The sequence below is a fragment of the Athene cunicularia genome, assembly GCF_003259725.1.
Source record: "Athene cunicularia isolate RWA chromosome 6 unlocalized genomic scaffold, athCun1 chr6_part1, whole genome shotgun sequence".
Classification (NCBI taxonomy): Eukaryota; Metazoa; Chordata; class Aves; order Strigiformes; family Strigidae; genus Athene; species Athene cunicularia.
The window spans coordinates 3062361-3089981 of record NW_020799105.1 but is presented as its reverse complement, the minus strand read 5'-3'; the positions used below and the strand labels follow the sequence as shown (position 1 = coordinate 3089981).

The following is a 27621-nucleotide window of genomic DNA, read 5'->3' as shown; positions in this document are numbered from 1 at the left end:
TGTGTAGGTTTTATTTTGCTCCTTTTCAACGCAGTGCCAATACCATCTGCTCTATGAATAATCTCAATATTCTTGGTAGTGGCAGAAGTGATGCATGAAGGTAGATTAAGTGCTCATTTACTTTAGGAACTGATTTGCAAAAAGCCAGCTTGCTCTTTTCTCTTTAGACAATGTTGACCTAGCAGTTTAACTTAACTTGTTTATCTCTTCTGGAAAGGTAATAGTACTGCTTTTGTTAATAAATTTCCTTTGGTCAGCAGAGGGGCTGTGGGAAGAGGAGGGAAAGAATTGTTTTTTGCTGATAAAACTACTCTATATGAAACTTTTTTGCAGGATAGCTGTAGGATTTTTTCTTCATTGCAACTGATACTATGCTGGCAAATCCCAAAGAGCAAAATTTTAAACATATTTAGCGCTTTAGGAAGGAACAAGGCATATAAACAGTTTCAGAAATCAGGAATATCACGGCACTTTTAAGCAATAAGACCCTTGAGCAAGTTGCTTTGTTTTGTTTAAATTGATTATTTCTCCTTTTTTCTTTCTGCTTAATAGCCTGAATTGTTAGGTAAGTTCAGACATTTCAGGATTGCTATACCTTTGTTGCTTGCAGAGTGTCTGACACCAGACACACCTGTGGCAGAAACAAACATACAGTACCAACAAATCTAGTTAAGGATATGTTCTGGTTTCCTATTTAAAAATTACTTGTCTTACTGCAGTGAAAACAACACCTCCTTATCAGGCTAAAGCTGAGAGGAATTCCTTGCCGTGGCAGCTTGAGCTGTGAAGATGGGAAATCTGTGTCTTGAGAGCAGTTGTCCTGGAACACTTTGATGGCTACACTAGGATTTCACTAGAATTTTTTTTTTTTTTTTTTTTAAAAATAGGAGAACGGAACACTATTTTTCAAATGTGAGTGCAAAGGCCACACAAGGTAGCAAGATTCACACTGCAGAGCTATCCAGTCGTATATTCTTCATATGATAGGACAGATGGATTCTATTATTGCTTGGATAGTGCTAGCAGTTACAAAATCATGAGTGTAAAAGCTAGAATACCCTTGATTTTGTCCCCCGATACAAGACTTTAGATTCAGAGACTTCTATACAATTTTGCTGAAACTGCAATTCTGCAGGCAGCCCAGACAACACAAAAGCCTGTGTTAGTAAAAAGGGAGGGGCAAAACTAGTTTTCCCAACACTCTTCTTTTCTCAGCCATCCAATACCTATCATCTCATCAATACACTAAGCAACATTTCTTGCCTTTTTAAATTCAGTTAGTTCTTTGTTTCAAATTATTTCTGGATAGATAGGCTTGCAGTAGACCATTAGTTCCATACTGAAGTAGCTTCAGCACATATATAAAACAATAGAAAACTGTAACACCTGCCTTCATAGCTAGGAAAGTTTTTATATACATTTGAATACTTAAGTGATTATTTACTTGTCTCTTATATATTAAATGCACAATTCTCAAGCTGTAGAGAAGATAATTTCTAAAAGAATGTGCCCACCACCACCCCTGGCTGCATATCCTACCCTGTAGAAGTTTTTTCAGACATGTCCTGACCTAAGCTCTGAGACCCAGTTTCTAGATTTGAGAACCGATCATCCAGGTGAAAATGATTCCTTTTGGGGCTCTCTTTCAGGCTGTGATTCAAAATATTTAAAAATAATTGTTTAAAAATATTCAGCAGTGTTGTTGCATGACCTTTTAGAAAGTTGGTTGCTGAATTATAGCACCTTACGAATAGCTGATAGACCAACAAGCCTGAATAAAAATGCCAGAATGTTTACAGTGATGTATCTTTGAGCCTAAGCATGCAGAGTGAACAACTCCACAAAAACACAGCAGTTCTTTAGTGTTGTCAGGATATCACATGCTATACCACGTACTGATTGTTGATGCTAGTAGGCTCCTCTTGATAAGAGTGGGACATGGATAGTCCAATTCAGTTGGAGAGCAAGAGCCAGGCTGCTTTTCATCATCTATATACTATGGAATGTTAAATGCATTTCAGATTATTTCTATGATGTGTGGTAAAAAGCTATTTTGGCTTTTTCCCAACTTTCTACTTAAGGTACTAGTTACATGTTTCATTTTCTTTCCATTTGTGTAAGATAGAAAACTTCTGGCCTCTAGTGGAGAGATGAAACATGAACAATTAACAGTGTATGCACAGGAATGAGAACTGGATGGTTTTTTTTCTCCTCAGGTTAGAGGTGCTGGATAATAGCAGTATAATATTCAAAGAAGCAGCTTTTCTTATGGTCCTGGCAGAGGAGTTCTGAGTTTAAAACAACCACATGGGAATACATGTGGTTGTCTCCTAAGACATTAAATTCCATATTTGAGAATTCCAGGCATTAGCTGGCAGCCTGTTTTTCTGCAAACAGCAGCTGTTTGACTTTAAGCAGTAGAGCAAGTGAAAAATGTAGATGTACATCCTTGTAGACTGAAGTAAGCAGTAAAATTCACTGGCCAATTTTCATTTTTGAAAAGTTTAATCTTATTGTTACAACTTTTCTATGTGATCTGATGTACATTAAGGAAAAAAATGGAACTAACGCCAAGATGTATGCTTATTAGAGCTCTGACTTTAGAAATTAAACACTAGAAAATAAAGAAATAGAAAAATCACTAAAATTGCATGCATATTTTCTGCATTTTGAGTGAAATGAAAATGTCTGCCTTAATTTGGAAGAAGTGATTATGACATGCTAGTTTTAAAATGAGTTTTGAGCTGCTTATATGGGTGTGTTTCTGTAAGTAGACTCTGCTTTATAGAACTTCTGTCTGCTTTGGCTGTGTTGACTATTTATGCTTTGATTTTTGAGAATCATTTTGGTGTTTGTTTTTTTTTTTTGTAAAGGATACTGAAGCCATGAAAAGAGCTTTAGCCTTAATAGATTCAAAGATGAACCAGGCAAAAAGTTGGCTGAGAGATCCAAATGCACCTCCAGGTAATGTTTAAAAAAATAAGTCTGAATAATTACGTTATTTAAGACAAAATTGCCTTTAAGAATTAATAACCCATACGTAGTTTATCATTCTGGAGGAGCCTGTATTTATTATTTTATTTATATACTAGAGATTCACAAGTTGTGTCTAAATGACCTGGAAAGCTTTGCTTCTTTTCAGTTGCCTAAATAGTATACTCTTTATAACATAAGTGTTTTTTCTTTGCAGTCCACTAGTAAAAACAAAACCCCATAAACTACATTGAACAGTATTTAACTTCAGTGGTTGCTAGTACTTAAAATACCTTCTTTTGTATTTTCAAGTTTGTGTAACTTTAGATTTGCCAAACGATCTCTTTAAGCATTTTTCTTTCAGTCTTGACATAAAATTTTTAACGTGAAAATCTGCCATAAATACTGTAACTACAGTCACCTTTACTTATGTAAAGGTTTTGCCTTTGTATGCATCTTTAAAGCAAATAAAACCAGATAGAGGCCTGTTCCATTTGGACTTGGAAAGGCTTCCTCCAAAATTGAAGCCAAAATAATAGTTGTATATACATCAGAAGTGAATTGTTATCTGTGGAGCTTCTGCTTATACTAGTTATGACCTCATTCTCCTTGCCACATTTAATTCCAGAAACCTCAAAGTTATTTTCAAAGCCTTCTATCGCTGACAGTGACAATTAATGACATAAAATATGAAGAATTCAGTAGCTAAGGACAAATGTGAAGATAATTGTAGAGCTTAACAGAAAATCATTATTTACTGGGCGTGATAATTATGGGATCTGGGTGGGTTGCAAGTAAAAGGAATGTTGTTCTTGCATCTTCTTTAGCCAAAATCAAATCAAATTTGCAACTGGCTGAGGTTAAGGCTATATGAATCTTGCCATATTACTCTTTCCCTTCTCAGCTTGAGTTGCAGATTCTACAAATGAAATATTAATAGAAATTAAGCTATAATAACTATGATTAAATGACTTGAAAAATATGGCACATGATCATTAAGATTATGCTATATTGTTTCAGAAATATTGTCCCATTATAATTATCACATTTGGTGTATATCTCATAGTTTTTGATAAATGTATTTTTGCGGCTGAACCTAATATAGTTAATGTGGTGGGACATGATGAGACTAGCATTTTACATGTCAAGGAATTTCTTGTTGATTTTACTAACTGACTCTGCATCTTAGGGGATGCTGGTGAGCAAGCAATAAGGCAGATCCTTGATGAAGCTGGAAAAGCAGGAGAACTGTGTGCAGGCAAGGAACGCAGAGAGATTCTGGGAACATGCAAAACGCTGGGCCAGATGACTGATCAGCTGGCTGACCTCCGAGCTAGGTAAATCTATTACTTTAAATGGACAGTTTTCCAGTACTATTGAAACAGGTTTTCTGAACATGCAGTTGTTAATTCCTAACCTGTAAAAGTAGCTCTGTTTTGCCTTTTTTCCTTCAGTCTCTTCTGATAAGAGTAATATGTTTTAACATGTGAAATCTTAATTATATAACATGATGAGCAAAATTGCTCAGGTAATAATTCAGACCTTGATTAATGTCAAACACATAACCTTCCTCCAAATTAGTCAGAAATGAAATTTTAAACTCTACTTAAGTCTGTTCTCCAAAGAGGATATACCCCAGTGACTGTAATACATATATGAGTATTCTAGTTTTTAGCTGTTTATTGAGATGTTAGACCACAAGCAGTAGTTGTTGTTGTTTATCAGTCACTGATAAATTCTGCTAAACTTCATTTGCATTTCTTGCATAGAGTTTCATTTAACCAGAGCCCTTTATCAGTTTTCTGCCTCTTCATTAGAAATTGGTTATTCTTTCACAATGGTGTTTTGAATTTAAGAGGTTTTGTTTTTAGGCAGCAGATGAGTCTCTTTACATTTGCTGTATTGTTTTGGTGTTGGGTACTATGCCATTTTGTTCTTTTACCAGAAAGTAGGAAGCATGATACTCCTTTGTGAAGGTGTAAAGACAATGAGCTAAATACCATTCCATATAGTTTGAACACTATATATATATCCTGGAGTATAAGGAATTTTTCAGCTGCTTAGCAATGTAGTAAGTTGTTAAGCTAGAGTGCTCTAACATGGGTTTCTTTGTTTTGTTGTAACACTCCTTCCCACCCCCCAAAAACAGCATAACCAGAAACCCAAGAAAACTATTATTGTGATCCGTTAGGGATACAGGTAATTTTTCTGTGATAAAATATTTTCTCTGAAATGTTAATGAGTCTTTCAAATTGTCAGAAAAAGAAATACAAGTTTGGAGTTGTTTGTTTGGGGTGTTTTTTAAAAAAAGCTTTTAGGTAAAATAAGTGCCTGTTCTAACTTCAGTGAAGTGCAGGAAGTATGGAAATTAAAATTATTTGCAGAACTGTGTTTTGAATTACCTTAAAAACAAATTCCCTGACATAATTTTAAATCTGTAGACTGTTAGGCTCTGAAGTGTTGCAACAATACATACACAAGCTTGGAATAGTTCTATAATTTATTTCCATGAAGAGTCGTTAGTTTGTAATATAAAGGCTAAAAAGGCAAAAATTTGGAAATACTGGTTTATATTGTCATTAAAGTGATCTGTATTAGCTGTAATAGTGGTAGTGGATGAGAAGCTGGTTTTAGTTTATTTTTACTTGGATTTCTAGCTGTGATTGACCTTAGAGATGTAAGAGCTTCTTTGTACCAGTGTTTACACAGAGTATTAGAATTAGGCTAAACTTCTTGTAAAGCAGGGGCTAGTGTCAGCTTTGTATTGTGTGAGATTTTTGGAGGTGGAGGAAGAGACAGAAATAAGATTCACTAACAAATGAGTTCATTTATATGCTGGTTTAATATGTATATAACTTCAACTCAGCCTGTGAGAAATAAGGTATAAGGAAACATCTCTTGAGACTCTGGCCTGACTGTGTAAATACACCTTAGCATCTCAGTAGCATGCTCGTCATCCTTCCACGTACTCTGGTCTTTTTAAAGTTAGTAGTTTAAAGTTAATATGCTCAAGAAACTTTCCAGTAGTTAAGCTATTTTGGAATGGGATATGAGATTTCTTATTCAAATCTAATGTTCTCAGGCATATGTATTTGAAGTAATCTTTCTATCCATCTTTTAACTCCTAAGAGTTTGAACAGTGGTAGTGCTGCAAATTGTTTTTTACGGTCCTGTAAATTTGTATTGCTAGCATCCTTTTCACCATTTTAAGAAGTCTTACCAATAGCCCATAACCTTTAATCTACTTTGTCAACTTGATAGAGGCCACTAAGACATTTTCACTTTCAGATTTTCAGTCTTCACTTAGGTGTGGTGAGACATTAACTCCTGCAGGTTCTGACTGACTTGCAGTAATCTATAAATGAGGAGATAACAGGCCTTGCCCTTGGTACTTTAATAGAACTGTATCCTCAAATAGCCTTACTTTGTGACACTTCAACTTGTTCATTCTTCTGAGGATGTTAAATGCCAAATTCTGGAAAGGGGAAAATATGTTTTTAGTTTTAACACTTCCTGCTGTGTTCCTCCTCAGTTTTTTTCTCGGGGAGAAAAAAAAGAATGATTAAATACTGTACCTCTGGCAATAATTGCTGGGAATGCTCATAAGCAACTTTTCCTCTTCATTAGAAAAAAAGCTTATTTCAGTCCTGAGCTGAATCTGTGATGCTCTTTTTGTCTTGGGCAGAGGACAGGGTGCTACACCCATGGCTATGCAGAAAGCACAGCAGGTGTCACAAGGTCTGGATTTGCTCACTGCAAAAGTGGAGAATGCAGCCCGCAAACTGGAGGCCATGACAAACTCTAAGCAGGCAATTGCTAAGAAGATTGATGCTGCTCAGGTACCACTAATGACTTAATAAATACTCCAGAAGATGATTACATTGCTGCTGTTAGACACTGAGTTATTGTAGTTGTTTCCAAACACAGCACAGTTACTTGTTTAGGAAGAACACACAGGAAATACTTGCTTTTACTTTGGAAAAATCTTAAATTGCTTTTACTTTGGAAAAATCTTAAATTCAGTGATTTACAGGGTGCGGTGAGTTTTGCTACAGTTTATGATACTTTTTTCATAATTTTTTTAGCATTGCTGAAATTTTCAAGGTTATGAAATTAAAATGAGGGAACACCCTAAATTTAGACATAAACTGATCTTGTCACAGAAAAGAGCAGAGGAATTTCAAACTGCACAGATTTACCCGTGGGTAAAACCAGAGCACTTCCTTGGGCTCTTTTTTGGGAGTAGAGTTCAGTATTTAGAACATTGTATTCATGACAGAAGCAAAGCAATGTTAATGAAACTACTTTTTCTTTTGGTTGATCCTTTAACTCCCATAATGGTCAGCCTATTACCCAGTGGTGATGGCCATCAGATAATAAACCTTCAGTATATACTTTATCTAAATGTGTGTATGTGTGTATAATTACGAATAAAAATATACATTATTATGTATATTTCAAATGAAATGATAATGAAACTTTCTAGGTAGAGCTCTGTAGAGTGCCACACTGTGCACAAGAGCATCTGTTTTCATTTTTTTTTTCCTGAAAGTCAGGTCACGAGTCTCTAAAGCTACTAGATAAATTGTACTTCTGAAAATACTGTTGGCAAATGTTGGAGAGAGAGAATGTGAAATATTTGGTAGATTTCATCTAGTTTGCCATCTTCTTTCAAAACAGAAAATCTGCCAGACAACAGAGCAACTTCATGGTATCTATTTAATAAACAGAAATTGCTTTTGGAAAGTATTTTATGTTAAATAAATTTATGAAAGCTGTATTGGCATTTGTTTTTGTTTAAAAGTCTGTATAAATAATATTACTGTTTACCTTCACTTGTACCCAACTTCTTTCTGCTAAGAATTGGCTTGCGGATCCTAATGGGGGCAGTGAAGGAGAAGAACATATTCGGGGAATTATGGCTGAAGCAAGGAAAGTTGCAGAATTATGTGAGGAGCCTAAAGAAAGAGATGATATCCTTCGGTCCTTAGGGGAGATCTCTGCTTTGACAGCTAAGCTGTCAGATCTGCGACGACAGTATGTATTAGTCTTATCAGTATTATTTGAATGATTTTAATTTGCAGTTCAAAGTGCTGAGCAAACTTAGAATATTGATGATTAATTGGGGAATATATTTTCTTCCAAGAACTGGGAATGGTCATCTTATACTTCTGAGTTTCTATCCTGTATTTAGTAAAAATTGAATGCAAAGAATTCCTCAGTTTCTGGGCAGCAGGGGGAAGCTAACTTTAAGATCCACTTAAAAATTTTAATTTATAAAACATGGTATCGTTTTTTAATGCTTCAACTTAATGATTTTATCCCAAAGCTCAACTTGTGCTATCTTTCTCAAAAAAAAAAAAGAGTAACTAGAAAATATTACCTAGAAAATATTTTCTTTCTACTGCCTACGGAATATTTGACAAGCAAACCAAAGACAAAAGTGAGCTCCTTTGTACTGTCAAAGCACTTCAAAGGAACAAGGGAATGTGAAATTTAAATTTGTTTATACAGAAAAATGTCATCACTGGTTTTTGCTAAGCATTTTACTAAATGGCAGCGTGGAACATCTACCACTTCAGTCAGTGCCAGTGTTCTAAGCTGTAATTGCAAACTACATAAAAGATATGACTTTCATAAATGTATTTCTATATCGGTTTTGCAAAGAGGATGCTTGAGAACAGAAGTAGAGAAACAGTTATTGTATAAATTGTGATCTTTATCTATGGCCGGATGCAAATATGGAGATGAATAATTTTCTTTCTTCATTAGACACTTCAATAAAGTTTCACTTGAGATTTAACTGCTGCAGGTCTTAATGTGCTACCTCTTTTCAAGCTTGTATATAGCCTTGGGTCTGTTGCTGCTTACTTTTCTGCTTGTAATGTGTGGCATTGTTGCAGTTGGTCATAAGACAGCCATGAGTATGGGAAATCTAAGATATATCAGTATTATCGATGACAGTACCATGCCTTCCCCCACCTCAGTGATCTGTTGAACATACGTAGTGTCTGGGTACCACAGCAGAGAAGGAAAGGTGGGGATTTATGCATATCAGATCTGCAATATTTGCTCTGAGACCCGAGTGTTGAATTTAACCTTGTTTAAAAAGGTGAAGTACCTTCCATTGTGTGCCTGCTGAATTTGGGATTAGCTGTAAATGACCTTTATATGACTATATTTTTTTTTTTAATCCTTAGCGGGAAAGGTGACTCTCCTGAGGCCCGTGCGTTGGCTAAGCAAATAGCCACATCACTTCAGAATCTGCAGTCCAAAACAAACAGGGCTGTAGCAAATACTAGGCCAGTTAAAGCAGCTGTCCATTTGGAGGGCAAGATTGAGCAAGCTCAAAGGTGGATAGACAATCCTACAGTTGCTGATCGGGGAGTAGGTAAGTGTTTGTGTGCTCTTCCCCTCACAGTTTATGGTAAAACTTGTAATTTTTACTTACTGAAACTACTGCTTCTGAGATGCGTGGAATCTCTTTACTGATCTCTTTACTGACACCTGCAGTTTGTGGCTGGAGGTTTATAGACAAGCTCTTTGTGAAGTATTATAGAATCAGGCTGGCCTATGATTCTCTTTGTCTCTGGAAGGAAAACTTTGGGGAAGAATAGGAAACTGTGTCCTGTAGAACTGACAAACTTTAGACTGCTCCTTGCTCTTACTTTGTAAATATAGTATCTTGAATTTTAATTTCTACCTACTCCAGCAAATTAAGTCCTTCACAGAGCAGAAAAACATTCATAAGCCTGATCTAAAAATACCACTTGTATGATTTCTGAGTAGTTTGAGGAGAATGCTGCTTAATCAAAGAGAAAGGTGATCTGAGAATCCAAGCATGCTCTCAGCAAGCATATAATTATGGTTTAGGAATTGCTCCACTGAGAACTTATTGTAAACCTTTTCTGAAATTTCTTATTTAACATCTGATGTCATTTCAAGTAGGTGCATGAAGCTTGAAAACTGGGTTCAGTGAATTTCTTCCATAGCAGTTAAGTCTGAGTAAGTGCAGTTACACTGAACAGTGCAACTGATAACGACAAGTGGAAACATACCATATAAGAAGTAGTATAACTGCAAACCTCTAATACCTCTTTCTTACACCTTTTTCTGTCAAGATAACTTCTGTTGTGTGAATAACCAATGACAGATCTTTGAATTAAAGATTTAATGATGTTGATAGCTCGGATGCTTGTGAAGTGCAAATTTATAGGCAACATTTTAAAAAGAATAGTGGAGTTCCATATTTTGACACTTTCTGATGAGCAAATTTCCCACAGAATGAGATAACCGAGAAGGCGGTAGATAAGTCTCATGAGATGTTTTGGCAGTGGCTGAAAACCTTCCTAATTTTGGTGTTTCTCTTGAACACCTGTGAGGTGATTGGCTCAAAAAAGTGCAAAATCTAAACTTAATTTTTATTATTTTTAATTGGAAAGAAACAAAGGTAACGAACGTGTAAGTGCCTAGTTAATCATGAAGCTTGCATACATACTGAAAGCTTGCTGAAGAAACTGAAGTTTCTTCACACTGGATATATACTACAGAATTTAATCAAATCTGGAGTAATACATCTGACAAAAATGTGTGTAGAGATGCAAGATGTGGCCTGTCCCATGACTTTAGTGTTTCCAGTTTAATAAAATTCTAGTTGTAGCATGATGTCACTGTACAATTCTTTTCATTTAAATGTCTTTCAATTGCATTGGCACATGGCAGGGTGCTTATAGGAAAGGTATATTAAGAATATAAATCAGATATGTGCTGTCTTCAGTCTCGACAGCATGTCTCGTAGAATTTGTCCTGATATTTTCAGTGCTATGATAATGTGAAAATACATCAGTATTCTCTGCAGTAGTAATGACGATGTCACAAATAACAATGTGTGTTTGCAGTTATTGTAACATAGTGCTTCAACACAAACTGAATTTTGAAGTAACAAGGTAGAACATGTATTATTTTATAAACATGAGAACCACTTCAGTAGTGTTAGCTGCTACAAACATTTACATGCAGTCATACTATGAATTACCCAGCTAAGTGATGGTGAAAGTACTTGTAATTGGCAGAAACAGACTAGGCAAGATGTATTGAAGTACTGAACTGATGTGTGAAGTGTATTTGCTTGGCTGCACTCGATTTATGCAAAACATCTTGGGGCATTCCAACAGCACCAAACTTAGCTATACTAATAAGCTTTCTAAAATGATGGTGGCAATGCTGAGTGATTCTTGGGTAGTCAGGTCCTGTGACAACTTCTAAGTGATTTTGAACTTGATTATGAACTTGGATTACTTGTGTGTTAGCATTGGTTTAAAATGGTTCTTCAGTAGATCTTTAAAGGACTTAATATACAATGACTTCCTTTAAAAGAAGAATGCTATTGTATTAATTGAAAGAACAGGAAGCTTCTGTAAATGCATGAAGGAAATCACCCATGGTAAAAATAAATTTTTTTACAGAAAAGCTTTTGACACACTGTGAAGGCTTTGTAAGATGGTCTTCTGTCCCCCTTCCCCATCCAGGACACTTGGCACATCTTACCCATGATTTTTGGAATTCTGGGAGAGGGTATTTGACTTTTTCATTTGTTTTCTACTTGGATTTTCTTCCCCTCTTGCTCATCATCTAATGACTTGTAATGATGTAGAGATGAGTTAGTGCTTGGAATTTGCTGATGCTTTCTGTTGGAGTCAACAGATCAGTTATGTAGGAATAGCTGTCAGCTGTAATGGTTAACTTCTGTGAGACCACCCTAGTTAAAAAGGATGCATGTCTAGCCAGAGTTGCTGTAATAAGCAAAAAGAAACTGGTGAGAGTTTAATTTCTGTATGGGTTTGAACTGCAATTACTCAATAATGAACTGCAGAAGATCCTTTCCACTATCTTGAAAGGTGTTCTTAAAACTCCAGGAATTCTGAAGTGTCACTCACTCACTTCATGTTACATCCGATTTATGCCTTCAATTTTTTGTTCCACTGTATGTTAATGCACCATGACTTCTTCCACTGTAGGCCAGGCAGCAATTCGGGGTCTGGTTGCAGAAGGTCGTCGTTTAGCCAATGTCATGATGGGACCTTATCGTCAAGACTTACTTGCCAAGTGTGACCGTGTAGACCAACTGGCTGCTCAGCTAGCTGACCTCGCAGCAAGAGGGGAGGGAGAATCTCCGCAGGCCAGGGCAGTTGCTGCTCAGCTTCAGGACTCACTGAAGGTAAAAATCTGCTCTTGTGCAGTGAAGCACATGATATGTTGAAGTATTTGCACTCCTCTGATAAAGTGCTTGTTTGTATGAGGCATCAATACAACAAAAGTGCAGCAAAAAACCTGTTGGTTTAGCTGAGATATTAAAGCAAACTTTCTACAAAGGCCTTGATATCATGTCCAGGGGATTAATTCCAAATGAACAATTTAGAAGTAAAATCAAAAGTAATTTTAAAAGAAAACAGTATCCTAGCATTGCAAATTTGAGGGACCAGGTCTCAAATCATACTGTTCATAGCTTCTGATGCTGCTTCAGAGTGGTATGTAAGTTTCTCATATTGCTTTTAATGCTTTTAAGATCATTTTATCTTAATAGCTGTCATTGTAATGAGATTTTTTTTTTTCAAGAAGAGGTTTTATGGGATTTGTATCCCTACAAATTTAATATTTCTGTATCCTATACTAATAATTATATATATTTTTTTAAGGATCTTAAAACACGAATGCAAGAGGCAATGACCCAGGAGGTTTCCGATGTTTTTAGTGACACCACAACTCCTATTAAATTGTTAGCAGTAGCAGCCACTGCTCCTTCTGATGCTCCCAATAGAGATGAGGCAAGTATATCCAGACAGTCTTTTTCCCATGTGAAGCTTCAGTTATTGTTTAATGTTACCTGAATTGGTATTTTGAAAAATGAATCAGTATTCTGAAAAATGAATTGGTATTTTTTTTTAAGACTGTGATACATGCTTATTAATTCTGATAGCATAATGATTGCCATGCAAATCTCTCTGGACTCTTGGAGACGAATTGTGCTGTATATATATGGAAGCTGTATTGTCCCTGACCTCCATAAATGGCAAAGATATCTCTCTATGGTGTTTGTACCATGTTGCGTTCAGCATGCTAAAAATTTTTGTGCAAAAATCACTGGCATGCTATTTAGTGGATTATATAATTCAACATTTATCTAAGATGATCAACCTTGGAATGAATTTGACTATTTTAATCAACAGATTTAACCTGTTCTCTTGCTGGATAATACTTCCTGTACTTCAGAGCTACTGATAGCATATGAAGTATCTAAAACTGTGTCTGGCAGCTCTGTTTAGCTAGTTAATTTGAACATGATCAAAATGATTCCCAAGGCCTTGGGGAATTTAGCTGGATGACAGGATAGCTTTAGATCAGTGTTCTGTGTATTGCATGACTAAGGAAGGACATGTGGAAGGAGGGATTTTCTTTTTCCAATGTGAAGCTTCAATTTTTACGATAAAATCCCCTATTTATCTTCCAAACCCAGCTACTTTTGGATTATAGGTTAATCTCTGAGCTAAAGATTAATCTCTGAGGTAAAATAGTTTTAACACGGTATTTGTTACAGAAGTAGTCATCAGGAATTAGTGTACTTAATACCTCAAAGCTATAAGATGTGGTAGTATCCCTTGTTGCCCAAATGAGTTAGTAAAGAAGAAAGTCCAGTAATGTAAAGATTAGAAAAATAAAACAGCTTCAGAGCTTTCGTGTCCTCTTGTATCCTCACAAGAGACGAATGAAATTTGGGTGTTATGAAGATGTCTCTGGTATTTGGCACTTGGAAGAAATTGTGTATTCTGTTAGGTAACTTGGGCTTCTTTAATGGTTTTCTCTTCTGACCATTAGGTGTTTGATGAAAGAGCAGCAAACTTTGAAAACCATGCTGCTAGACTGGGAGCTACAGCAGAAAAAGCAGCTGCAGTTGGAACTGCAAATAAAACTACTGTGGAGGGCATTCAGGCAACTGTGAAATCAGCAAGAGAACTTACGCCACAGGTTTGCTTCCTTAGTCTTGAAGGGCTGGGGATGACTTCTGTGGAATTTCTTTATGCTTCTGTTCTCAGAGAAAGATGTTAATACCAGCAAGGAACATAGTGCTGACACTTTGAAAAGGGGAAAGGCAAATATTTGTGTATGTGATACAAATAGAGCAAACTGATTAAATGACATCTCTTACTCTTCAACTCTTGGACAAAAGTGTTAGTGACTTATCCTTGAAACAAAGTTACTCTGAGGCTTAGTAAAATATGTGAGTGAAAAAAAATACTCTTTAATGACTTTTTTTTTCCGAAATCACCCTCCTATCTAAAATTTTGGTTGTCTACTATGTGTTGTACTTAATTGCTTTCAAGAAGTGGTTTTAAGATATATTAACATGTAACTGAAGTTCCAGAAAGAAAGTATTCTTTCATTAGCAAATTCCAGAAGCATTGTAAATCTTCAAGTATCTAGATGTTGAATTAGAATTAATGAACTAGTATTCCAAATGAGGAGCTATGCATCCTATCCTGAAAAAACAAATGCTTTTTCAAGAACATGTGTGATGTTATATACTGATACTTCCATAATTAAAAACATTTTCCATTGGCAGGTAGTATCAGCTGCTCGTATTCTCCTGAGAAATCCTGGAAATCAAGCCGCTTATGAACATTTTGAGACCATGAAAAACCAATGGATAGATAATGTAGAAAAAATGACAGGTAAAGTAAGAATTTTTGTTGAAGAACATAATTGTGGCTAACAAGCTAGTATGGATTTTTTTCTCCATTCTGTCAGGATTGATGTAACACACATTGAGTAGTGACTAATTAAAAATAACAGAAGTGGGAATGTGCTCTCAGGCTCCAGAAGTATGTGTATGTTACAGCATGAACAAAATAGCTTGCTTCATATGTGTTAATTTTGAGCTGTAAGGGGGGAAATTTCACTTTAGCTCTTTTGTGAAAAAAACAGAATATTGTTACTTTGTATTGCAATTTCTATTCTAGCAGTATATCACTGTAGCAACTTGTGGGTTTTTTCTGTGTCATCTTGGCCTGTTGAATGAGAACAAATAAGTGGGGGTAAGAAAATGTTAAAGATTATGTAACAGCTGGATGAAGGTAGTCAATAAAACAGAGCTACTGATCTACTGAATCTTGCTGAAACATTTTAATGTTTCAGTCCTTCCAAAGTGCAGATCCTTTGCACTGGTCTGCTGTTCTCCTGACTGTGTGCTACCTCCTTCCCCATCCCCATAATGAAACTGTGGGTATTTTGAATCTTACTGCTTTGCCATTATGTATCACCCTTAGGTAAAAGCACAGTCAAGAGGAATGTTTCCTTTTGAATGAATGGGAGAGGTAGAAAAAGTACAGAATATGCTTAAAGAAAGTTGGTGAGAGGAAGCAATCTCTTCTGCATATGCTCTATAAGATGGTTCTTGACTCAAGCAACATTCCATCATAGATGAGTAAGAAAGAGCTTGGGATGTGTTATTAGTGGGAGCTTGCTTGAGCACGATTACTGTGATAGAGGTACCACTTAACATTTGGTCTCATTTCCATGCCTGCTTCTGCCTCTCCCCACAGTTTGGAAATACTTACTTTTCTGGTTTTATCTTGTTTCCACATATAAAACTAGAATATTAATGTGTTCAAACTTTATTCTAGGGTTGGTGGATGAAGCCATTGATACTAAATCTCTGTTGGATGCATCAGAAGAGGCTATTAAGAAAGATCTTGATAAATGTAAAGTTGCGATGGCCAATATTCAACCTCAGATGCTGGTAGCTGGTGCCACCAGCATTGCTAGACGAGCAAACCGCATCCTACTGGTAGCAAAACGGGAGGTTGAAAATTCAGAAGACCCTAAATTCCGGGAGGCTGTTAAAGCAGCCTCTGATGAGCTAAGCAAAACTGTATCACCAATGGTAATGGATGCTAAAGCTGTGGCAGGAAACATTTCTGATCCTGGTAAGGATTCAGTCAGCTGATTTCAAATATATTTTTTACTAGCTGAAGATAACTAAGTAGTGCTCATTTTATCTTGTACAGCTGTGTATCTCCTTTTATGCAAATATTATGTACAGTTAAAATCCCAGACTGGTGAAATCAAGGTCATGTCACTAACTGCTAAATTCTGCTTTCTTAAAGTGCAAGCAAAAACCTTTGGCATGTTTAAAGGAAAAGGATTCAGCATTCTAGTTAATTATGTGATTTCATAATCTTTATTAGAAGTAGTTGTTACTAGTTATCAGTAGTACTACTTTTATATAAGAAAATATTATATAATTTCTTTTATTCTAAAAGTTGTCTTGCGAATTACTGTGGCTATTGATATGACTTACTCATCCTAGGCTTTATTTTATGCCTGTTACATATGACATTAACATTTCAAACATGTAAATCCACTATAAACAGTTTGATAGTTTTTAAGCATCTTTTCTTTTAATGAATATAAGTGTATATAGAAGTACTTTTTTGGGGTAGTGTTGCAGTTTTAAATATTACAGAATAGTATTAAACTGGTAATGGGATTTTTGTTCAGGTTTGCAGAAGAGTTTCTTGGATTCTGGATATAGAATTCTGGGAGCTGTGGCCAAAGTCAGAGAAGCCTTCCAGCCTCAGGAACCAGATTTTCCCCCTCCTCCTCCTGACCTTGAGCAGCTTCATGTAAGTGCAGCATAGTTTGTAATACACAGTTGTCACTGGCATTACTGAGTATATTTTTATTCCTTAGAAATAAAATGCATTGTCTGGCCAGCCATGCCTAAAAGTAGCCTTAAATCTAAAAAATGCCGATCCAGCTTTCAGAAGAAGAAATTAAAACATGGTATTTAGTTTAACAGGATGCACTTGAAAAACTGGAGAAAGGCATGAGGTCATGCAATCATGTCTTGCCATGACACCATTCCTTACTCAATCTGTGTACTGTCTCACTGCACTGAGATTTTTGTGTTTCTTAGCTGACTGATGAGCTTGCTCCTCCAAAACCACCACTTCCAGAAGGTGAGGTTCCCCCACCCAGACCACCACCACCTGAAGAAAAGGATGAAGAGTTCCCGGAGCAGAAAGCAGGAGAAGCTATTAATCAGCCCATGATGATGGCTGCTAGGCAGTTGCATGATGAAGCCCGGAAATGGTCTAGCAAGGTAAGAAGTTGTTATATGTGTCTTGTGGTAAAAATACTTTAGTTTTGGATCAGTGCATTTGGTCCAAAGTCAATTGTCTCAATGACAGAGCAAGTCTTTTATAGACTAAATAGTAAAAACACTGCTGTAAGAGGAATTAGAAACCCTTTCAAGTTTGGAGTGAACTAGGGTCAACTGTTCTAATAGAATTGCTAGAATGCTTTATTAACATGCCTCTGTGAACACAAATATGCCTTGTATGCTAAGCTGTTTGTGATCCTTGATGCTAGTATTGCCTAGAGAGCCACTAATACTTATGCCTTTCTAGGCTGACAAGCTGATTGCTATGTTTAACTTTGAAACATTTGTATGGATGTTGAAGATGCCAGCTGCAGGAATCATGAGCCAGTTTGTCTTAATTCTGGAAGGAACTGCAAGTTACTTTACAGTTAATCTGGTGTGTTTACGATTGAAAAAGTGAGCATATATAGATGGCCTGGTCTCATGCTTCTTTATAATGAGTCACACTCGCTATGAAGGCCTCATCATTTCAGTGCTATGACAAAGAAGTGTGAATTCATCAGTCTTATAAAAGCTAATATATATAACTACTTTGCTTTCCCCCTTTTTTTATCCCCCAAAGAACTACATTTTTCCTCTGGCAGAAACTGAGTAAGAACTTCTGAGATTTAGGCTTCTGCAGGTATAAATTAAAGGTCAAAATTTGCTTTGTAAAATCTCCACTTTTTTTCTCCACCTAATTGAATGGTGAATGAGAAGATAAACTTGAATATCTTACACAATCAACTTCAGCACTTTGTGCTTAAAGAATACCTGTTTTGGAAGTACAGATAAAATACCAAAGTCCTGCAAATCTGTTTGAGTGTCTCTTCCATAAACTTAAAAGCTCTATCTTCCCCATACTCCTGGATATACCAAATACATATTTATATTACTAAAGGGATAGTACTGGAATGTACTGGTCATCTCAGAAGGTAGTTTTGAGGCCAAAAGCCTTAATTTCAGCTTCCCTAAAAGTGTTTGGATGTTTGAATCCCACAATGGGAACTTAACAATACACCATAGGTGATAAAATGCTTTTACTATATGCTTACTAAATTACCTACATATATACTATATACATTCTGAATTAAATAGTGCAACTGTTAAAACCAGTAAGTTAGCCTAGCATTTGTCCTCCTAATGCTTTTTTAACAATCCCATTTCACCAGTAAGAATACGGTTATTCTGACAGTAAATTTTGGGGGAAGTTTTAAAAACATTTTTGTAGTCCCTGAAGTCACTTATTGAGTGGAAGAGGGACGGATGGACAGTGCTACTGAGAAATACGGGTTAGACCTGGAAAGCAGAAATTTAAGGTCTTGCTCATAATAAATAACAATAGACTGTGTATCAACTGTCTTCTGCTTTTTTGCCCAATTAGATCAGTCTACTGGTACTTTACCATGTGTTATGCTTATAGAGGAGATGAACAAGTACTTTTAAAAATGTTGATAACATTCTTCATTCTTGTAAGATTTAAAATCAATTTTTTTTCTCCTTTACAAAAACTCCTCTTTCACTTGAGTGGATTCTGGGCTTTTATGTACTTGATTTTTTCTCATGGACAGCACAAGCTGAAAACTGTATTGCTTTAACTTTCCCTGCTTTTGCCCTTATTTGGATAGAGAATGAGGCATATTTCTAAATTTTTCATTAGATTAAGACTTAAATAGAAGATGAGTTGATTTGGCAGTATATAATATAATAAAGTTACCAATTTCCTCCAAAACTTGTCTGTTTTCATTGGTGTAGATTTTTTCTAAAAAAGCCCATATCTTAAGCAACACAGTTGAAAATGCATAGGTTTTGGTTAAGGGTAGTTTGACTTTTATCACACTTGGCTTTAGTCAAAGAAATACAGTTAGTAAACATAGATTACTTTTCTATTGAAACACTGCTTTATTATAAATGCCTTATTATTTTACCACTTACTTCTTCCTTGGGATCTAGCCTAACATGATATATTTGCTTGAATCCTCTTTTTTCTTTTTTTTGAAGGTAATGGATACAACATGTTGTGGCAAAACAGTTATATGCTTCATAATCCTCTTATTCTACTAATTCTGTTTCAGTCTTTAAGAACTGTAATATTTACAGCATTCATAACATTCAGTGTCACCTCTTCTCATAATCCAGCTTTGTTCTTTTTCATGTTATCTGCCAGTACTTAAATACTCACTTCTACAGTGTCTCCCATCCCACCTTTTTTTTTTTACTCTACAGTAAGCAGTGTCATTGTTTTTTCTGTGATCCTGCTCTTCTTATCCCATATATATGAACAGGCTTCCATACAAAGTTCTCTAGCTGCACAAATACCACAGTCATCAGCTGCTGTGACTGCTTCTATGCAGTCAAAATGGCTTTCATTGAAACAGAAAATCCATTCATTTCACCATTGTCTTGCCAGAAAAATGTTGTTGTGCAAGTCAGCATCTGTCTGTACAAGCTGTATGCTCAGATGAAAAATGTTGCTCCATCTTTGAATTGTAACTTTTTAGTATTTTTGGTAATTTTGGTTCACAGGCAAAATGTTTGTTTCCTTTTGCTAATCTTGTATTCCTTCCCCTCCTCCCTCTGACCTGATCCTAGAGCTGCCTTTTCAGATCCTGAGACCAAGAGGATGTTTTGGTCACTAAAACAGCTCAGTTCATGCTCTTCTACCAAATTCTGCTTCTTGTACTAACTGTCCCCTGTTTCTCCACCCTTGCTGCCACCTGCAAAGCCTGATGTGACTGTGATTAATGAAGCGGCTGAGGCTGGTGTAGATATAGATGAGGAGGATGATGCAGATGTTGAATTCACTCTCCCCTCTGACATTGAAGATGATTACGAGCCTGAGCTGCTGTTAATGCCAACCAATCAGCCTGTTAACCAGCCCATTCTGGCTGCTGCTCAGTCTCTACATCGGGAAGCAACCAAGTGGTCTAGTAAGGTACTCCTGAGTCTCCCGGGGACTGATCCGTGTGCACCCAGCCATCGGGAACGCTGACACATGTGCATCACTCGTGATCCCTGCTGGGCCCCGCCGTTCTGAATGAATCAGTGTGTCTGCACTTCATTTTAAGGACTGAGAGTGGCTTCACAAGTTTGCTAGATCTGTTTGTCAGTGCCGGATTGAAGCTTGATTTGGGTCACTTATTAATATTCAAAGGCTTCCTCTCCCTTTGCATCTACCTGTTCTTCTTTGTTATGGCAGTTTTCAAATTTTAATAGGGGTTGTCTTCCCTTCCCACTCCCCATTCTTTTTCCATTCATTTGGGCTACCTGGGAAGCCACGGTTAATGGTTTCTTAATGACTTCCAGATACAGCAGAGTATACAGCATTCAAGAAGTCATTTAACGTGTCTATTGTGCTTTGCCTTCATTGACGAAATCAATTACAATACCTTCCAACAAGGAATGGCTTTGTATGGCAGTGTTTATTGAAGAGGACTGACTGTCTGCTGGCTTGCACTTGGCTGTATTGCAAATGCTGGTCTTGAGAGAACTCTTTTTTGAAGAAGCTGTGCTGAATGCTGTTAGCTGCTGAATTGAGATTGTGTTTATATGAAATCAGTGGAAATCTAACATGAGGTTCAGACATTCACAAGTAGCCTGTCTCTTCTGTCTAAGCACAAATGTTTGCAAGACTGGTCACTTTTTGTAGCATGCTGCAAAAAATAAGGTTGGTGTCCCATAACAAACAAAGGTTAGGGGTGTGTGTATGTATATATGTGTGTGTGTGTGTGTATTTGCATAGATAGATATACTAAACTCTTTTAATAAAAAGGGCTTTTAAAATGTTCTTGTCCTTTTCAGGTTTTGATGCTTGGATAACTTGTTAGAGGGCTTCATAAATGACACTGGTCCTAATTTCTTGATCCTCCTATGTGAAAACCTGGAAAAGTTTTCTGTTATGTCACTTGCATCCTAACTGGTTATACTAGCAAACTGTTCAGCTATTAGGTCACAGTAGTGAATAGTTCAGCTTTTTGTCACCTATATCTGTAAAATATCTGGGATGTCTTCTTGAATTTGCTAGTAGTGAGTCATGAAGTATTTGCACAGGGATAGAGAATACATTTGCTGAGTTGGGTTCTCGCTGTATACTCTTTGATCCGGACTTCATCAGTCATTAATTGTGGAATTATACCAAAGAAAGAGCCTGCTAATACTTAAACTCACTCTACTAATACTTCATCCACACAATAGGGATGCTTCATGGCACAAAATATTTCACTTTTGTCTAACAACTTTGTAAAGGTGAATCTAAGTATACTAACAGACTACTAACAATTGATCATCTAGGTCTGCTTTTTCCTGTACTAGGTTTCTCTCTAGAACAGTGTGTAGGAAACAGTTTTCCTTGGGTCATACTTAATTCACATGTTTCAAATATTTCTTGGAAGTATTTCTGTGGCTGTAATTTTGATGTACAAGAATCTGGATTTTAATGTAAGAAATACCACTAGGTTATCTTTTGAACTATCATGTTCTTCTCTCCTGGAAGCTTTATTTTAAAGGAGGAGATTATGTCAAAAAGGAATATTTATTTTCAAGGAACAAGTTGGTGTGTTCTTTTTTTTTTTAAATATTTGCATCTCATTTCTGCATTACCTGTGACAAAGGTTTTCTGTTACAGACTGTTTTGCATTTATCCTCTAGCATTATAGCAGCATAGCTGATGCTTTAACAGCTTCAGTTTCAGATGCCACTGAATCTTATGCTCAACTGTTATGACTACACTATTTAACAATTAGCACTATTTGGTTTAACAAGCTATTTAGCACAGTAATTTAAAAAAAATTTTTTTTTTGAAATCTGAAATTTCAAATGCTAATAACATGCTTTATCTTAAAACCTAGCCAGCAGAGCAGTAACTCTCATTCCATGGACAAACTAACACTTTTCATTAACACTTCTTTTCCAGTTTTGAAGTGAACTTTTTTCCTGAGTGTTAGGAACATACAATTAGTACAGATGTCCCCTGTTCCTTGAAGAAACCTCTTCTCTATTCACAAACAGTTCTTCCCTCCTTAACTTCTTGAAAGGGTTGCTACCAAAATGTAGATTGCCATTGAGTTTTGACTTCTGTGAAGCTTCTGTCCTGGCTTGAACACTAACTCGTGTTGTTCTCTTCAGGGTAATGACATCATTGCTGCTGCTAAACGAATGGCGCTGCTAATGGCAGAGATGTCACGCCTGGTGAGAGGAGGTAGTGGGAACAAGCGTGCCCTTATTCAGTGTGCGAAGGATATTGCTAAGGCATCAGATGAAGTCACTCGGTTAGCCAAAGAGGTGGCAAAGCAGTGCACTGACAAGCGCATTAGAACAAACCTCTTGCAGGTAATGAGTTTATTTGTAAATGTTTTTTCTCTCTGTTCCCCTCTTAGTGTGAGTGAGCACAGCAGTTGTGGCAGTAAATCGTGTATCTTCCGTGGCTTGTAAAATGTTGTCAAGTTCTATGTCTGTTTTTAGATCCTAGGGCCATGTATATTCTGCAAAGTCAGGATTTGTTTACAGGTGAGTGGAAGATGCTGGTGTCCAAAGAGGTTTTGAGAAATACTGTGCTATGAATGTTGCTCTGTCCTAAGCCTACACTGCATTGTATTTCACCTGCTCATTCCTTTGTGTCAAAGAATAGTAGCAGAAGTATAATGCTCCTTAGTTTTTCAGTCTCAGCCAAATATGTCATCCCATTCCTAACCAAGCAGATGCTTGAGGAGTACAAAAATGTTGGCTCCGTCCCCAAAATTTCCAAAGCAAGTAAAATAAGATTCAAGTATCCTACCAACATTTGTCAGAAAGTCTTGAAGGTTGAAATATCCCTTCTGTGCTTACTCCTTATCTAATAGTAAAACAGAATCAAAAGGTTTCTCTGAAACAGTAAATAATGCATTGGTCCAGTTTATAATGGGAAGTGGTTTTTTTATCCCCATTCCTTAGGTCTGTGAGCGAATCCCAACCATCAGTACACAACTGAAAATTCTCTCCACTGTCAAAGCTACCATGCTGGGCAGAACTAATATCAGCGATGAAGAGTCAGAACAGGTAAGAAGTGTAAAAATCGATGGTAGTGTGGAATTGTTGATGAGTTTTATGGGGAAAAAATACAATGTGTATTATCAGACGTGTTCTGGGAACTTAACGTGGGGAAGCTTACCTCAGCTGTTCAGTGAAGATAATTTTAGTATAGCACCTTGGTTTCAGGCTCAAAAGCTACAGTTTGAGGAACATCACTCCTTCAAGCCAAAAAGCTACTCTGATTCAAACTTTTATATGAACAATTTATTAATCTCCTTGATTTAAAAATGAGCTAACGAAAAGAACTCACTTCTACCGTTACAGCAGGTTTGACATTGGAGGAGTAGTAGCACCCTCCGGTGGATTCTAGTGAAAATATTTGTTCTCCAGTAACATCTTGAGTACTTGTCTTGCAGTTCTGTTAGCTTCCAAATGCATGTTTTCAGTGGAAATCCTGCAGCTTTGGCTTCTGAGATGATTCTGCCTTGAGACACTAAGCTTTTATTCATATTTTGCACAAATACACTGTGAGAAATGGGCAAGTCTTGTTTTGAGTCAGGATCACACTTGCCAGATTCTAGAAGCTAGTTGTTTAATTTACTTTTTCATAGTTTAAGTCAGCAGTAAACTGACTTAAGATGATTGTACTGGGAGCCCTCATGCACAGTGGGTTTCATGCTACTGTCCCAAATGTGGTATTTGCTAATACATTGGAATTTTTTCTTTTTCTTGATAGGCAACTGAGATGTTGGTTCACAATGCCCAGAATCTCATGCAGTCTGTGAAGGAAACGGTGAGAGAAGCTGAAGCAGCATCCATTAAGATACGAACAGATGCTGGATTCACTCTTCGCTGGGTCAGAAAGACCCCATGGTATCAGTAAACACTTGCTACATTGTTTTCTGTAACATAAAATGCCTTTTTTTTGAAACAGAAGAGATATATTAACAGCAAAAGGTGCTGTATACATGAGCTTAAGATTAGCTTATGCTAATGCCCCATTCTAAGGGTATAAACTGTAAGAGAATGCATTTCAAATGTCTACAAAATGCATTTGATATCAAACACTTCAAAACTGCTTCTGACAGTAGACAGTTTTTTTTTTTTGCTTTTGAAGATTCTCTTCATGAATTCTGTACTCCCAGAAGCACATTTCACTTATGCACTGTATATTCCAGTAGTTACCATGTGATGATATAAAACATGGACCTCACTTCAAGCTTGTATTGAGAGTCTAGGACACTAGTGGTTATTTGGCAGTTCTTTAGGGACAATCATTGATATAACAACATTCAACTTTTCAACAGGATTTTAGCTGGCTGTTCTTGAGCCATGTAGAAATGATGGAAGGTGGGGAGGTTGGAGCAGCAGAACAGTTGTAAACTGAGCATTAAAATTCTGTGTCTGAAATGATACTTTTTTTGCTTTTTGCCTGGCAAAAGTACTTTTAACAAAAACTGGAGCTGTCTTTGGCCCCCTACTGTCACCCTGTAGGTGGGTATTCCAGAACTCCTGTACTGTACTGAAATGTTTTGCAGTGGCTGTTAGTGGCACACTGTTGACAGCTTGAGCCTTATGGCTGGAGACCTGAAATCATGGAGCTCTTTCCTTCTTGCTTAATTCAGTAATGTATTGAGCTGAAAGTCCTGGTTCTCTTAAGCTAGCTGCATGTCCAGGACCAGAAAATGCCACATGCTGGCTCTTGCCTTTTGAAAACCAAATGAGCATATGCAATTATTGTTATTTTTCTTCTTACCTTCATCTAATGTTATTCAAGCCACTCAAGATGGAAATAAAATATAAAGATATTCAATTAAAATATACCTTTTGCCTTGCTGCCCATGTTTCCACAATGCATAAGCTTTTTGAAACCCAGGCACTGCAGGGACATGAAACCCTTTTTAGGTAGTCTGATGGCTACCAGTAAACAGTGGTTCCTATATACTAAACATACCAGGATATTGTAACTGTTTTTGACATTTGGAGGCTCAAAATCTTTTTTCAGGTTCAAGTAATAATATAATGAACAAAGTGTTACTGTATCTTTAAAAAAACCCCAAACAAAACCACAACAATAAACCCCCCCTCCCAAAATCCACACCACCTCCCCTCCACCCCCCCTTACTAAAATAGACTTGGGATGCATTCATCCTTCTGTAATTGAACCTGCCATTCATTTAATTGCTCCATAGTCTCTTTTGGCATTTGACAGAGAGGAGAATTACTGTTTTAGAATTAATCTCTGTACACTTGCAGACTTATGCACACTTGCAGACTTCTGCCTAGATCAGCACTGACTTAATGCCCTGCCCTCTTAATTTGCTGAAGATCGTTGCATGATCAACACACCTTTAACAGAAGGGCCCTTGGGGAAAAACTGCCCAGTCTGAACAGCTCGAAGAGAGACACAACATCAGCTGTCCTTTACCTGTCTTCAACAGTTACTCTATACTTGGACTTTCTCCCCTCCACCCCCAGCTTCATTGCACTGTTATCTAAAAAGGGAAGTTAAACTGATTATAATACATCTGCCTCAAACTGACCTTAGCAAGAGAAAGCATGTTTGTCTTTAATTCACTCCTTGTGTTTGGGTATTATGAAATATATGGTACTTAAGATCTTTCCTTAGTATTTTCTTCCTGCAATTACCTGGAACAGGAAGAAGGAAGGGGTGTCAGAGCCTTAACGTGAATGTCTTGCATTTGGTTGGTTTCTACCAGATCTTTAACATAATTGTAATGTAGTAATTTCTATTTAATAGTAAATAACACTGAGTAGGTAGAGGTTATTTTTAAGGGATTTTCTAAATAGTCTTTTTCTGTATTTTCAATGCTCCTCACATTCCCCCCCCCAGCTTCTCCATGAGATTTTTTTTTTAGCATCACTGTTTAGTTGCTTGACTGATATTAATGCAATATTACTAATGCCTTTAACATATAATTGTTTATGCCAAAGATCACTTTTTGTTCATTGAGGAGTGTTTGCAGGAAAGTTATGAATCATGGTTGCCTTTGATACTCTTCCAGAATGTTTGCTCTAAGTTCTTGAACTGTTTTGTAGAAGCTAAGGTATTTGTCCACCTTATGCAGTTACTGCTTTTTTTGAACTCTATTGGTCTTTAGACCTGAAATGCAGCAAAAATTTGAAAAAGACCATGAATGTCACTTAGAAATGTTTTACCACTATAAAAGTTTGTTTATAAAACAAAAGGTATTGTATAGTCTAATGTTTTCAACCTTTCTTTGGTTCTGTTAAAACAATAAAAATGCATTTGTACAAATGTCAGCTTGTGAGTATTAATGATAATGGAGCAGTAGATAACACCATAACAAGAAGAGCAAAAAGCTAAAACAGCAGAAATACTAAAGCAACAGTTGTTTTCTACATATTCTGAACAGAAAAAAGTGCAAGTTTCTCAAACAGGAGATTAAAAGAATTTGTTTCTCTTTTTTCATGCTGATAAACCTAGTAATTAAAAGTACTGGAAGCTGTGGTCCAGTGGGAGAAAACAGAAGTTTTCCAGAGGCCTGAAGGTCATCAGTAGTAGCACTGAACAAGGTTCTGAAAATGTGAAATGGCATTTGCCTGATCTTGTCAATAAGAGAACTACTACTACTCTGGCCAGCACCTCATTAATCTGAAGTTTACTTCACAAATGGAACGCAAGGGCAGTCAGCATGGAATCGCTGTCCTGTTTCCTTCACTCCCTCACAGTAGGAACCTCCTATAAACACTACTTCTCACTAAAAATTTCTACCAGCACACATAATGTTCTGACTTTGTGAAACCAACATTTATTGCTGCTGTAGGACCAAACATGGTCCCACAGTGCTGGAAGGCATCTGGAATCTAGTAATAATTGGTAAAATTCAGATTTCATACTGCTCACGCAGTTCTTTCCATATCTGAGAGAGGATGAGAACCTCAGAGACTCCCAGAACTGGACACCTAGAGAGTGGGAGATCAAAAGTTGGCAGAACTAATTCCTCAGGAATGACATCCTCCAATTTCTTAAGCTGTACTATTCATACAGGTGCTGGTGCAATTTTTTTATTGCAGGGAGAATCTGAACACAGTCCCACTTTTGCAGATTTTGCAGTTGAGTTTCCTGTGTTTGGAAAAATGGTGGGAGCCAGCACACCTACAGCAAAATGTATAAGCTTCACACAACAAACACTTCCTGATGAAAACCGTCTCCATGCTCAGGGTGGTTTCCTACCAAGTGAGTGCAGTTCTCGTTGACAGTGACTTCTGGTGGTGTGATGTGAAGTATGGATCAAATCTCTTCCCAAGACAGCAGATTTGTGAGTGCTTCCCTGGTGCCTGAGGTACGGAAAGTTGACAAGGTTTGTTCTGTAATGTGCTGAAGGGCAGTGTTGGCATTAAGGCTAGCCAGTATGATATTAGATTGTGTTTGGAATCAATAATGGTGTCAGTTCTGAAAG

At 36.8% G+C, this 27621-nt stretch overlaps 1 protein-coding gene across 1 annotated transcript in view; it reads left to right on the top strand.

Moving 5' to 3' along the window:
• VCL (vinculin) overlaps positions 1-26569 on the top strand; it is a 47767-nt gene extending 21198 nt beyond the window's left edge. The window contains exons 8-22 of the mRNA XM_026851466.1: positions 2874-2964; positions 4163-4310; positions 6659-6812; positions 7835-8010; positions 9174-9364; positions 11991-12190; positions 12669-12797; positions 13846-13995; positions 14591-14699; positions 15651-15953; positions 16528-16652; positions 16946-17131; positions 22295-22498; positions 23099-23203; positions 23913-26569. Of these exons, the coding sequence (XP_026707267.1) occupies positions 2874-2964; positions 4163-4310; positions 6659-6812; positions 7835-8010; positions 9174-9364; positions 11991-12190; positions 12669-12797; positions 13846-13995; positions 14591-14699; positions 15651-15953; positions 16528-16652; positions 16946-17131; positions 22295-22498; positions 23099-23203; positions 23913-24059 (2418 nt within the window). The 3' untranslated portion in view covers positions 24060-26569. The remainder of the gene's footprint in view (positions 1-2873; positions 2965-4162; positions 4311-6658; positions 6813-7834; positions 8011-9173; positions 9365-11990; positions 12191-12668; positions 12798-13845; positions 13996-14590; positions 14700-15650; positions 15954-16527; positions 16653-16945; positions 17132-22294; positions 22499-23098; positions 23204-23912) is intronic.
• The last annotated feature ends 1052 nt before the right edge of the window (positions 26570-27621 follow it).